The 13,346-nt window shown below is 35.4% G+C and overlaps 1 protein-coding gene across 3 annotated transcripts in view; it reads left to right on the forward strand.

Moving 5' to 3' along the window:
* LOC149784928 (cytosolic non-specific dipeptidase-like) overlaps positions 1–13,346 on the forward strand; it is a 91,603-nt gene that overhangs the window by 71,016 nt on the left and 7,241 nt on the right. For 2 of the 3 annotated variants that reach the window (XM_089978554.1, XM_089978553.1), the window contains exons 10-12: positions 1,012–1,111; positions 2,119–2,290; positions 4,677–4,762. In XM_089978554.1, the coding sequence (XP_089834680.1) occupies positions 1,012–1,111; positions 2,119–2,290; positions 4,677–4,762 (358 nt within the window). Of the gene's footprint in view, positions 1–1,011; positions 1,112–2,118; positions 2,291–4,676; positions 4,763–11,527; positions 11,719–13,346 lie in introns of all 3 variants that reach the window. The other variant, XR_016425334.1, reaches the window with a different exon arrangement.

Below are 13,346 nucleotides of genomic sequence, written 5' to 3' on the forward strand. Positions count from 1 at the left end.
TTGCCAGTAGTTTCTCATGGGTTGGTGGTTCTTTCCAGGGTTTTCACGGGTTCTTCCTCCACCATTTGTACTGGCAGCCATGTATAGCCTATCTTGTGCTGAAAAATTGGGTTAAACCCTACAACAACAACAAGAACAAGAAACTGCTGTGCAGAATGTGATAGATTTAAACAGCAAATATTCTGGCTTTAACGACTTTCATATTTTTTCAAATGATATAGACCCATAGTAAAATATGGTTGCAATCACTAAAAGTAGGAAATCCCGACATGACAAAATTTGATAGAACAAGTTGCACATTTTTGTCCATCATATATATTACCAATCTACCATCAATTACTAAAAGGGAAATAACTTTAAACAAAATGAATGCTCAAAAGAATTTGACCAACTTGGACAGATAGCTTTATGGCATAAAAATCATTGAACATTGAAAAAGTTATGTTGATGCGCTGTCAAGCATGGATCAAGATACACCAGTAAAGAAAGCTTGTTACACAGTGTTTTCTTGACAGATTCAGTCAACTGCATTGAAAATATTTCTGCAAAAAGCAACCTGCTCGATCACATTTTTTTACTTACTGCTCTTGCATTTTACTCTTCAGCTGCTGCCAGACAAATGAGTGATCTTATGTCCACTTGGGTCTCTTGCTCAGATGTATGTGCTCTTTTTAGCTACAAAAATACCAGACAGATGTGTGCTATTTTTAGCTACAAAAATACCAGACAGATGTGTGCTCTTTTTAGCTACAAAAATACCAGACAGATGTGTGCTATTTTTAGCTACAAAAATACCAGACAGATGTGTGTTCTTTTTAGCTACAAAAATACCAGACAGATGTGTGCTATTTTTAGCTATAAAAATACCAGACAGATGTGTGCTCTTTTTAGCTATAAAAATACCAGACAGATGTGTGCTCTTTTTAATGTAAACATATTTTCATGTATGCTCATATTATCCAGGTTTTAGAGTATGCAAGTCTTATCTCTTATTTTATTTTTATACCACAGGAGGAGTACATGCAGGATATTGGAACAAAAAAACTGATCCATGCTGAAAAGGAAGATGTGTTGATGGCCAGATGGCGCCATCCATCGCTGTCCATACATGGTAAACACATTTACTGTTCACAACAGTTTCAGATTTCACAAATAAAAGCAATCTGAATCAAAGGATAAGTATACATATATACACACACCAGTGAATGAAATCAAAAAACACAATTAACTTGTTGGGAAATGGAATAAATTTATGTACAGACAACAGGCAAGATTTGATCCACCAACAACATAAATTGATTGACTCTATAAACAAAGGGTGTACTTAGCTGCACTAAGGTGAAGAGATGATGGCTTGATGTGTGGGTTGTTATCAGTGCAACATAAAAAAGCAGCAAATGATATGACCTTTAACAAATACAATCCAACAAAAGGGTTATCATATAGTTGTATTAAAGACAGAGACAAAAATTAATATTAAAGAACTAGACACAGACTTCATTCATCCCAGGTATTACGGATTAACTTCAAAGTCAAATGATGTACTTGACTACAACATCGATGCCTTTAAAAAGATTTTTTTGTTTTGTCATTGGCCATGTATGTGTTTTTCCATTAAAGTGAAAGAAACCATACAAACCTTTGAACTGTGTAGGTCCATGAATGGTTCATCTCAGTGTGTAATCACATGATTTTGGCACCAATATGGCAGTGAGTGACATGTGCTTTAGTCTTTACAACAAGGACAAAGTCATACAAGAAGGTCTTTTGCTGACAGGATGGTTTGCACATTTATACGCCTAAATTGCACTGGAAATAATAACAATTATTAGACCAGCTGTAGTTATTTCTATTTGCTGATAGGATGGTTTGCACATTTATATGCCTAAATTGCACTGGAAATAATAACAATTATTAGACCAGCTGTAGTTATTTCTATTTCACAGGCCAGCAATAGTGGGGGAGAAAGAAAAAGTGGCATTTTAGCCTATTACAAATGTGCAATTAAAATTACACAACCTTTTTGAATTCCCTTTGAAGTAAAAGTGGACATTGATTTAAGTATAATTTTTTATGGACTTTGGAGTTTCATTGCTTCATACCATTTTCTCCATTCAGGTATTGAGGGAGCATTTAGTGGAGCTGGAGCAAAGACTGTGATCCCTAGAAAGGTTATTGGGAAGTTTTCCATCAGACTGGTTCCCCATATGCATCCTCAAGAAGTGGAGAAACTTGTTCGCCAACACCTAGAAAAAGTCCACAATGAGAGCGGAAGTCCTAATCCACTAAAGTAAGGGGGTATGGGTTACATAGGAAAAGGGAAGTCATTGTTCATTACTGAACAAAAGGGGCTGGTGTTGGTAATATAGCAGTATTCTATTTCATTACACTGTCAACAGTTTTAAAATTATGGCTGATTAATTGTAAATATTGCAATAGTAACCTGGTTTAAGAGAGTTGCTTTGGTCAGTGTTGCTGTGATGTCATATGACTCTATTCCTGTCTATTGCCAATACGTAGCTCTCCCAATTTTCTCTTTAAGTAAAGTTTATTTTGAAACTGTTGATAAAGGTCACATAGAACAATGTAATACTACTACTAATTAATAACAGTGATATTAAACTTTATAGTAAATAATTGACTTCTCTCCATGTACAGGTTTAACTCTTAAACCAATGAAGATATTTTAGTTAAACTTGAGACTTTTATATATCTTGACTGTGCCTTACATATTTGCAGTCAAAGTCAAGGTCACAACAAGTAATAATGCAAACCATTACCTGATCTCCTTATCCAAGCTATTATGTTTTAACTTGTACAGATATTTTGGTGAAAGGAGACCCACAGCATATCATACAATAGTCAAGTCCATAGTTCAAAGATGAAGGTCATTAGTAGGGAAAATGTCATGATACTGGCATATCATGTGACATTTATGGCACTCTCTTTCAGACATAATTTGATGGTGCTAATACTGGGACAGATCCATGGTTATGCTAATACTGGGACAGATCCATGGTTATGCTAATACTGGGACAGATCCATGGTTATGCTAATACTGGGACAGATCCATGGTTAGGCTAATACTGGGACAGATCTATGGTTAGGCTAATACTGGGACAGATCCATGGTTAGGCTAATACTGGGACAGATCCATAGTTAGGCTAATACTGGGACATATCCATGTTTATGCTAATACTGGGACTGATCTATGGTTATGCCAAAGTTTAAGTTTGAAAAAGTGGGTTGGGGTTGGTGCTTCTTATTATTTATAATGGCTTTGTTTAATTGACTGGGAAAAGGAGTCTTAGCAAAACATACATCTTTTGATCTCTGGATATACCACTGAATTTAAGTATTTAACCTTAATGGGATCATGAAGTCATGAATCTGAAAATTGATTACATAAAAGGTCATGACACAGTGAAATCCATTATTGCACAGTATTTGATGAATTCAAGTGAATCCTGTAAAATAGGAGGTTCAGTTCTTATCATTATGGTTAGATGTACAAAATAAAGAATAGCAAGGAATAAATAACAGAACTATGTATTAACCATTTACAAACATTAGCAGAAAACACAAGAAGGGTATATGAATACATAAATAGTCCCTACTGGGGTTAAGAACTAATAACATCTGGTTTTCAGCATCATATAGTGTGAGTTTAACCAATCCAAATGCTTGATCAGAATGTGTAATTATGTAAATTTTAGCACTATAAGATACGTTGAATATGTAAAAGTATAGATTTAAGCTCAGATTGCAGAGTGAATGAAAGGTACCATACATGTGATACTTCTAGAACAACCTTCACTGAGATTTGTAATATCATAGAATATTTGTCGTTTGGAGATAACTTCTAAATTATACAAGAGATAAGAAATTTGTTGATTAGCTTACAATTTTGTTCAAACTTTTGGAAGTCTTCCTTGTTATCATTGAAACATTGCATGAATAAAATAGACCCATGTATAAGATACTTCGAATAATAACTGCTTCTTTTTGGTAATTTATTTTCAGTGTTTTTTTAATGATTGAAACAAATGAAACTGGATTTCTCATAAATGCATCTCATTTGACCTAGGTCCCTTATAAACCAAGGCCCAGTTAAAGTCAGCTTTAACTTAGGTTCCTTATAAACCAAGGCCCAGTTAAAGTCAACTTCAACTTAGGTCTCTTATATACCAAGGCCCAGTTAAAGTTGACTTAGGTCTCTTATAAATAGAGGCCCAGTTAAAGTTTAATTGGCTCTGTTATAAACCAAGGCCCAGTTAAAGTCGACTTGAGCTTAGGTTCCTTATAAACTAAGGCCCAGTTAAAGTTGACTTTAGCTTATATCCCTTACTAAAAGAGGCCCAGTTAAAGTTGACTTGGGTCTCTCATAAGCATGTGCCCAGTTAAATTCAACTTTAACTTAGGTACCTTAGAAACCAAGGCCTAGTTAAAGTTAACTTAGGTCCTTAGAAACCTTAGCCCAGTTAAAGTTGACTTTAACCTAGGTCTATTATAAACCAAGGAACCGTTGGAAATACTGCCTTGAACAGGTTTGTCCTGCTCTCCACATCACTAACACAGCAGAGATGAAAACACCTACATTTGTCAGTAATTGTAATAAAGAATTTTCATAATTACTTGCACAATTTAGTTAGTCATTGATTGATTTCTATCTTAAGGGTGACCATGGGACATGGTGGGAAGCCTTGGGTCAGTGATTTCAATCACCCTAATTATGTGGCTGCACGTCGAGCAATAAAAACAGGTATTTCACCCATTTTAAATGTATATGCAGACATAGGATATGAGATTGTATTTCTTCCTTCAGAAATATTGGATGTCATATGCACTGCCTTTAAAAGTTCCTGTACAGAATACATTTTTGGCATATATTATATAACGATGATTATTTGGGAAACAAATAAATATAAAAGTGTGGGAAATTGTGATGCAGGACTGTTAAAAATCGGGTTACATAAATAATCATAGCAACGTTGAAAATAATGATCATCAGTGGTAATTTCAGTTTTACTTTTTTGCGGACTGTGCTGCTGGCCTAAGTCATTAGACCACACGCCTCATATGCAGGAGGTTGCATGTTTGAACCCCTACTAAATTATACCAAAAACTTATAAAAATGGTACTAACAGCTGCCTCACCTGGGCTCAGCATTAAGAGGTTAGTGTTAGGACTGGTCGGCCTGGTGTCAGGATAATGTGACTGGGTGGTACATGACACTACAAGTCTGTGGCATGATGCCCAAGTGTTAGACATCACTATACACTGCCACATTGCAGACATCATAGTGATATGACTGAAAACATTTTAAAACTACATTAAAAATCCAAGTCACACACTCACGTTTTTGTTTGATCTTTCAGTTTCCAGAGCTACTGATTTTAGCTGGAATCTGGAAGAAATGTATCATGTTTTTGTTGAACATAAAATACATTGGTATTATAGTGCATTTGCAAAACCCATGCATGGTGTTTTTTCTCCAGTTCGTAACCTTCAAATCACTTCTTTCAGACTGTCCAAAACAAAAGTAAGGGATTGTCCACTGCAAACAGCAGGCTGTGACTTTTGATGATGTACAACCTGTGTTTAAGAGTCTCAGATTCGGCCAATGTGGGTACGTAAGAAAGCTTGCCAGTAGCTTCTCGAGGGTCAGTGGTTCTTTCCGTGGATTTCCCGGGTTCTTCCTTCACCATTAATACTGGCCGCCATGTATAGCCTATCGTGTGCTGAAAAATGGCGTTAAACCCTACAACAACAGTAACATCTTTCTGGAGCTTTTGTTAAGTATAGAAGATCAAACATGATTGGGGCAATGGACGTGCCATCATATTTTTCTTAGCTTTAGTAGTCATGGGCTAGAAGAACTAATGTTTGATCCATCAGCCATCCAGCCTTTAGCATGAGACTGTTATTGCTGTTCCTTCTAAACTAACTGCTGGATTGCCATGAAGCTTTATATACACATTAATTTCAATGTCGGGTTGGTCCTGAATCAAATTTGTACTGCTCTAACATCCAATATGGTGCATTGTGGCCAGTTTGAAAGTCATCTTGTAGCTACTTCATATGAATGTTGAGTCATATTAAGAAGGGGTTTTCTTTGAAAGACTTTTTATGATGTCTGGTTGGTCTTAAATAAAAATTTGGATATCCAGTATGACCACCACATTGACCATCTTAAAAGTCTTGTTATCACTACTCTGAGTGAATGGATGGTTCTGTCAACATGGGATTTTCACTAAAAGACATCGGATAATATCCTAAGTGAAAATGGTGCTGATCTGATGTCCACGATAACGTCCATCTTTAAAATGGTATTATTACTCCTGAATGAATTGTCACTAAAAATCTTATGACGTCTTGTTGCCAAATAAAAATGGTGCTAATCTGACTCCAGTATGGCCACCATAGCAGTCATCTTGAAAATCTTATATTCCATAATTCTAGGTGGTTGATGTCGATTTGTTGATTTACATCACAGCCAAATGTAGGTCATTTAGTACTGTGGCAGGATTCCCATGGTAGGATTCAAACTCGTACCAGTTAGGGTGCAAGTCAGGCACATTAACCACTAAGACACCAGGACTCCTTTCTCCTAGATGGAAAGTTGTCTTGATGTTGGCTTTTCATCAGAAGACTTATTATAATTTCTAAATGGTCCTAAATGAAGGTCATGCTGATCTGACACCCAAAATGGCCACCATGGCAGCTATATGAAAAGTGCTGTTATAACAACTCATCATAAATGGAAAGACTTCTTATGGTATCTAGTTTGAACTAAATGCAAACAGTTTAAGTTTTTTATCAGATGATTCAGACCTGCCAACTCTTATGATTTTTCTGTAAGTCTTATGAAAATTACCCTTAAAATACAGACTTACAGCAAACAAGCAGAAACTATGGGAAAATGATAGTTGCCGAAAAATCCAGATAATCAATTCATCCGTGTTTGATATGGATCCGGGTTTCATATTAGGATTAGTGAAATAAGTCAGGGAACCAGACTAACTTTACAGCAGCACCCCAGATGCTTTAAACTGCACCTATTTGTTCATGCAAAGTGTCTGCATGATCAAACTGTTGATTATTTTAAAAAAATTTAATGGCGTCCAGAAAGCGATGCATGTTTAAGCCAAAAGGGAAAATAAGCTTCTAAAAATGTGTTAATAATCAACACAGAAGAATAAAAAGGAGTATTTAGATTCTTGTGAATAAAAGCTGGAAAGGACACAATTTTATTTATTGGACATCACGTGTCAGTTTGAATATGTCTCATGGCGGGAGATATGATTGCCGTCATCATGTGAAATGGAAAAAGAATTTACAAGAATTATGTCAGGTTGAGAGATTGCAACAAGCCATTGAGTTGCATAGGGTTTGGAACTAAAGTTTGTGCAACTGTACTTGTGGTAAATAAAGTCTACGCAGACTTACAAACTTTTCAATTGAACATAATGTTTATCATCGCTGCATTGAACTTTTAAGTACGTTTTCCAGCTTTACAATTATAGCAGTTATTGATATTTTGTTACACCTTACTGAAAACTGGTTAATCTTATGGGAAAAAAATCAACTGCCTTACTGAGACGGACTTGTCAGGGTTGGCAGGTCTGAGATGTGGCTGCCATGGGGGCTCTCTTTAAAATCTTGTTATCACTACTGTTCCTGAATCGATGGTCATTTTGGCATGGGGTTTTAAATAAGAGTCTTCTAATGATGTCTAGTTTGTCCAAAATGAAAATTGTGCCCATCGTATATCCAGTATAAGCACCACAGTGGCTAATTTGAAAATCTCATTGTAGAAGATCATCATAAATGGTTTCAACACTCAGGATTTAAAAAGAAGAAACGCTCTTGTCTTGAATTTCTGGAAATTCGATTCAGACACTAGTGTTAGGCCCTTTGAGGGACTTTTCTGCAAAACTGCTGTAACAATATTGTGAGGCATTAAAGAAAGTGCAAGTACTAAGTCAACAATAGAAGCAATAACAATGACCAGAGTTCTCCGATGCTGAAATCTGCATAAAAATATGTCTGTTTACTTTTGATGGAATAACATTTGAATGGAAAAGTCTAAAGTACACAAGATTATTTTTGGCAAAAATGTGCATTTCATTTGATCTGTTAGTACGAAGTGAATATCAAGGATGGACATCATCAGTAATAGTCTGAGTGATTGGAAATGGATAGGTCAGAGGTCAGCATAGGTTACATAGGTCAGATCTTATTTGAGAAAGAGATTAAAACAACTGTCAACACCAGGCTTCACTAAGCATCATTCAGCACACATGAATGCACCATACTGTAAACCCTACCACATTGTTTGAAACACTCACTTTCTATTGTATACCATATGCAGAAAATAGTTTAGATATATTGGGACTTCTCGCTTTATTCTTTTTTCTTAAGCTCACATTGGTGGAAAGCAAATCATTTTTTTCTGATGGTGGTTGTTCAGTCAACACGGTATTAAAGTTTTGGTTAAACCTTGTCATTTGAATATATTTTGTAAACTCCTTGTCAGATTCTCATTATTCTTGGCATGGATCATAAAGAAGCTAAGACAATTCATTCTGCAACATGTTCGCTTTACCCTTTTATGTTGTGGTCAAGGTCATAGTCATAGAAACATTTTCATTTGCTTATATTTACTAAATCCCATGATTCATTCAATCAGTGACAAGCATGCTCGCTTCTTTGACCTTATGGTCGAGGTCACAGTCATAAAAAAATTTGCTATAAGGTTTTGATTCAAGTTTTCTTCATTTGCTTTTATTTACAAAACTCCTTCAGCAGTATAATTTCTTCACACATGGAATGAAGCATTAAGAGTATATTCTGCAATATCCTTACTGAAATTTTTTACCTTGTGGTCAGTGTCACATTTTACACCAATGCTTTGATCATAAACTCGTCATGCAAAACCTGACCTTCATGTTTTGGTCCTTAACCCTTTACTTCATGCAAGCACCTTTGGACACCTCTACTTCATTCGCATGGAAGCACCTTTGGACACCTCTACTTCATTCGCATGGAAGCGCCTTTGGACACCTCTACTTCATTCGCATGGAAGCGCCTTTGGATGCCTCTACCCGATTCAATACAAGAGCCTTTTGATGTCTCTACACCATTCTCATGGAAGCACCTTTTGGCACCTGCTGTAAACATCAGCCATTTTGAGTGGGTTTTCGTAGCACCACCATCGGGGAAAACCCCCTATTAGATACTACATTCATTGATGTGAATGACCATTACATCAGATCACATGGTCACTGTTTATGCTCTAGTTGAAATCTGCTATTTAAAGTAACTGGGTCATATTATTCACTCTCCAAATAGGAGGTTACAGATTTTGTTCAGTACTTACTCGAGTTTTCACGATTAGAATCACAACTATGAGAGCTTCAATAACTTAGGTAAAGGCTCTGATAGTGATGTAAGCAGCAATTAGTTTTTATAAATTATCAAATTCAGATCATTTAATGATGTAGACGCAGACAAAGAACTTGTAAATTTCAAGTATGAGAAATGGCAGTTACACTAGGTCACTCGGTTTCACTGACTTGATGGTGAACAAGTTCTCCCAAGATTTTAAAGCACATAAAAAATTCTTCCATGAAAAATAATTATACAGCCATGACGATCAGATTTTACTCATAAATATTTCCAAATATAATATATGTGTACTAAAAATGTTAAACAGTTAAAATTGCTATTAAACATAACATACACTACACTGCTTAGCAGTTAACAAGCAGGCCTCCTATGTGTATGGAGTTGAATAGGTAACAGGTGTTCTATATATAGCACACTGCACTGGGTAACTTTGCTACATGTATATCGAAGGGCTGAAAAGCCATACACTCTATAAGCTAAAGGGTTATAATAGTCATCAAATGCCAGTTTTATGATACTGTGTTCACATATCCCATTGTTTCTGAGCGATTATCAGGTGTGTGCCTTTCCAATGGCAACTTCACATAGTTTCATTGGTAGCAAATGTAAAGCTGCAGGCCAATCTGATTTTCAGGCAACTGACAGAAAGTAGATATATGCACATTGTGTCATGGCTGTGGAAGAAAATCTTCAATGGCGGTAAAAGAAACTTTTCTCTTGTCAGATTCCTTCATGCTGCACTCAACATGAAAGAATGGCTACATAAAGTAATTGAGAATCATTGTTTTAACATAACAAGCAATCACAGTTATTTGAAATGTTATTGTTGTAATATTAAAAGCATTAGGTTATTACAGTTCTCAGTTGCAGTAGGTTTTCATTCATTTGAAGTAAAGCTAAACATGTCAGTGAAATGAAAACTATCAATCTGATGAGGATTATATTGATGACAACAAGACATAATGTCCCAGGTTAATGCACTAGCTTTAGCCATTGATTCTCCTATCTTTAGAATTTATCTTTTGTCAAGTATGGAGTCTTGGACTGAAGCTTTCAAATTGCTAGTGAGAATTTGGATAATAAATATGAATAATAATAATACAGTGGCTCTAACCCAGGGAAAACCATATCAGTGATCTATCAGGCATGCACGTCAGTATTTCAGTTGAGCTGCTGTCCACTTTGACTAGTATAATAATAATAATAATAAGTCAACACTGTCATATTGCTTTTGCAAACTTTTCTCACTGATAATTTGGAAGGAAAAAGAAATGTTTCTTCAACCTAATACATAATTCTTTCTTGAAAAAAATATTTTTCATATCTATAACCTCTGTCATTGTAAATTAATGATTTTAATTGTTTTCATCAGTGGCTAGATAAAATTAAAATAAGTGAAGCCTTTGCTAAAAAATGTACATCTCTGTAAAAGAGATAAAGCCTGCAGGGTTTTGATTAAGTTTCTTAGCTAAAAAATGATACAAGACCATTCAGAACACCTGTTGATAGTAGATGTGCAGCTTATCACCTGTACATTTATATCAGAAATGCTCTATATTTCCCTTTGTACTACACACTTTTTTAATAGTATGATTGTGTCTGTGAAATAAACAAGAGGAACTTTAAAAGGGCATTGTATCTTGTAGTATATTCATGCAAGGATCTGCTGCACATCCAGTATGTATATAAGTATATATGTGGTGCCAATGAATGAAAACTAAAAATGTGTTATTTGCCATTAAAATGTTTTAAAAACTTTTGTCATAAATCATGAAAAGTTTTCCTGGTGCAGTGTCAGTCAAAACAGAGTTGTCTATTATTAATAAAAACATTTTGCCACTAGGTATGTAGCTGGTACTTGCATGAATATTGTGACAAAGTCACTGGAACTAAATTTTCACAATTTCTTCAACAAGGTTTGGTTGTATATACTTGGTTATAAGTTGAGCCCAGCTGCTAACAATATATGCCCTGAAAATTTTAATGCAGTCTTTGAAGAAATTAGAAGTTTTATTTTCAGCTGACAGTGATAAATTAATACTATCCTTAATGTACATGTACTATGTACATTATGTTGGGTTTTTTACCCAGTCTTCCCCTCTTTGCTCTATTGAAGGGTGATGTTGGAGAGAGGTGGTGGCAGCAGACCATGGGTCAGTGACTTTAATCACCCTATGGCAGACCATGGGTCAGTGACTTTAATCACCCTATGGCAGACCATGGGTCAGTGACTTTAATCACCCTATGGCAGACCATGGGTCAGTGACTTTAATCACCCTATGGCAGCAAGGAGGGCTATAAAACTAGGTGGGCTATATCAAAATTCAAACTATTAATTTGACCTATTGCTTAGGAGTTCTCATCACTTTTATTGCTTCTTTCAAGATCGTTTAATTGTCAGCATTTTTTAAAACTTATTTTCTATATATTTCATTCATTTTTTCAACTCACCTGTCCATAAGGCAGTGTGAGCTTATGGCAGTCATGTGTCCATCATGTATTTGTCCATCAACAATTGCTTCTTACCACTTTGGAGACCTTGTTTCTGATCTGATTTCAACCAAACTTAGAATATGTGTTTATATCATCAAAATCTCAGACAAGTTCAATGACAAGCAAGATCCATGCATATTAATGAGGTGATTTTGCATCTGATTAAAGTATTAGCATACCATCACATTTGTTTGTACCCCTTTACAGATTTTAAAAATGAAAAGCATCAAGGATATCAAAACTTCACAAAACTAAAGTCATTTCATTCACAGATTTGTAATTTTTAAGCTGTTTGTCACAAGATGGTCCCTAATACTCTCAAATTATTGGTGTTTCAATGCAGACAGAAGCTCCTGATGTAAAACAAGCAAATAGAGACTCTTTGCTGTCCATTTCTGTTGTCTAAAATAATCTTTTTAGGTAAAAACTGTTGTCTGTGTCCAATATCTGCAATATCTACTTATAATATTTATAAAACAAATTGAACAAATTGAGGGAGGAACTCTTCTATTTACAGAATCATTGAGGTTATCAGAGACAGTTAACTGCATCACATCTGTTGCTTGACAACACAGAGTGGCCCAGGCAAATATGGAGACCATTTTGATAGAAAATACTAACAAGTTGACAGTGTTTGTGACCCCCTGGGGACAGTCAGGCTAGAATTAATAAATCAGTGAATGAAGTGATGAAGTATTGTGAATTTTGTACATTCTTGATGCCTTCTGTTTTTAAAATTAGATTGGGGGTACAAACATACCAGATAGTGTGAGAATACTAGAGTTAACCTTGTGACCACTCTGAAGGCCATATTTCTGATCAAGTTTTTTAAAACTTGGAATGTATGCTGATATCATTTTGGTTTCAAATGAATTAAGTAATGAGCAAGATCTATGCATACAAATGAGTTGATCGTGCAACGATTGGCTGAGCTTTTTTCTACTCTGGAGACCACAAGTCTAATCCATTTCTGATGAAACTTGAAATTAATGCTTAAATCCATTAAGATTTCAGATGAGTTTAATAGCGAGTGAATTCCACACATACAAATGAAGCAATCTTGCATACGGTTGACTGCGCATATTATGCCTGGATTCCATATATCAAATTTGAAATATGGGTTTACATATCGTCAAGATCTTGAATGAGTGAGATCCATGCTTATTATTAAGGTGATCATGCATCTGATTGGTTGATCTTCTTAACACTCAGCAGGTCAGATTTCTAATTGATTTGATCAAAACTTGGAATTTATGCTCATATCATCAGATAAGCTCATTTATGAAGAAGATCAATTCATGCTAATGAGGTGATCTTGCATCTGATTGCCTGATCAATTCATGCTAATGAGGTGATCTTGCATCTGATTGCCTGATCTTCATACCACTCAAGAGGATGTCTTTCTGATCTGATTTAGATAAAGCTAGTAATGTATTCTTATA

Source organism: Sinohyriopsis cumingii, chromosome 13 (assembly GCF_028554795.1).
Source record: "Sinohyriopsis cumingii isolate HCF-2022 chromosome 13, ASM2855479v2, whole genome shotgun sequence".
In the NCBI taxonomy this organism is placed as follows: Eukaryota; Metazoa; Mollusca; class Bivalvia; order Unionida; family Unionidae; genus Sinohyriopsis; species Sinohyriopsis cumingii.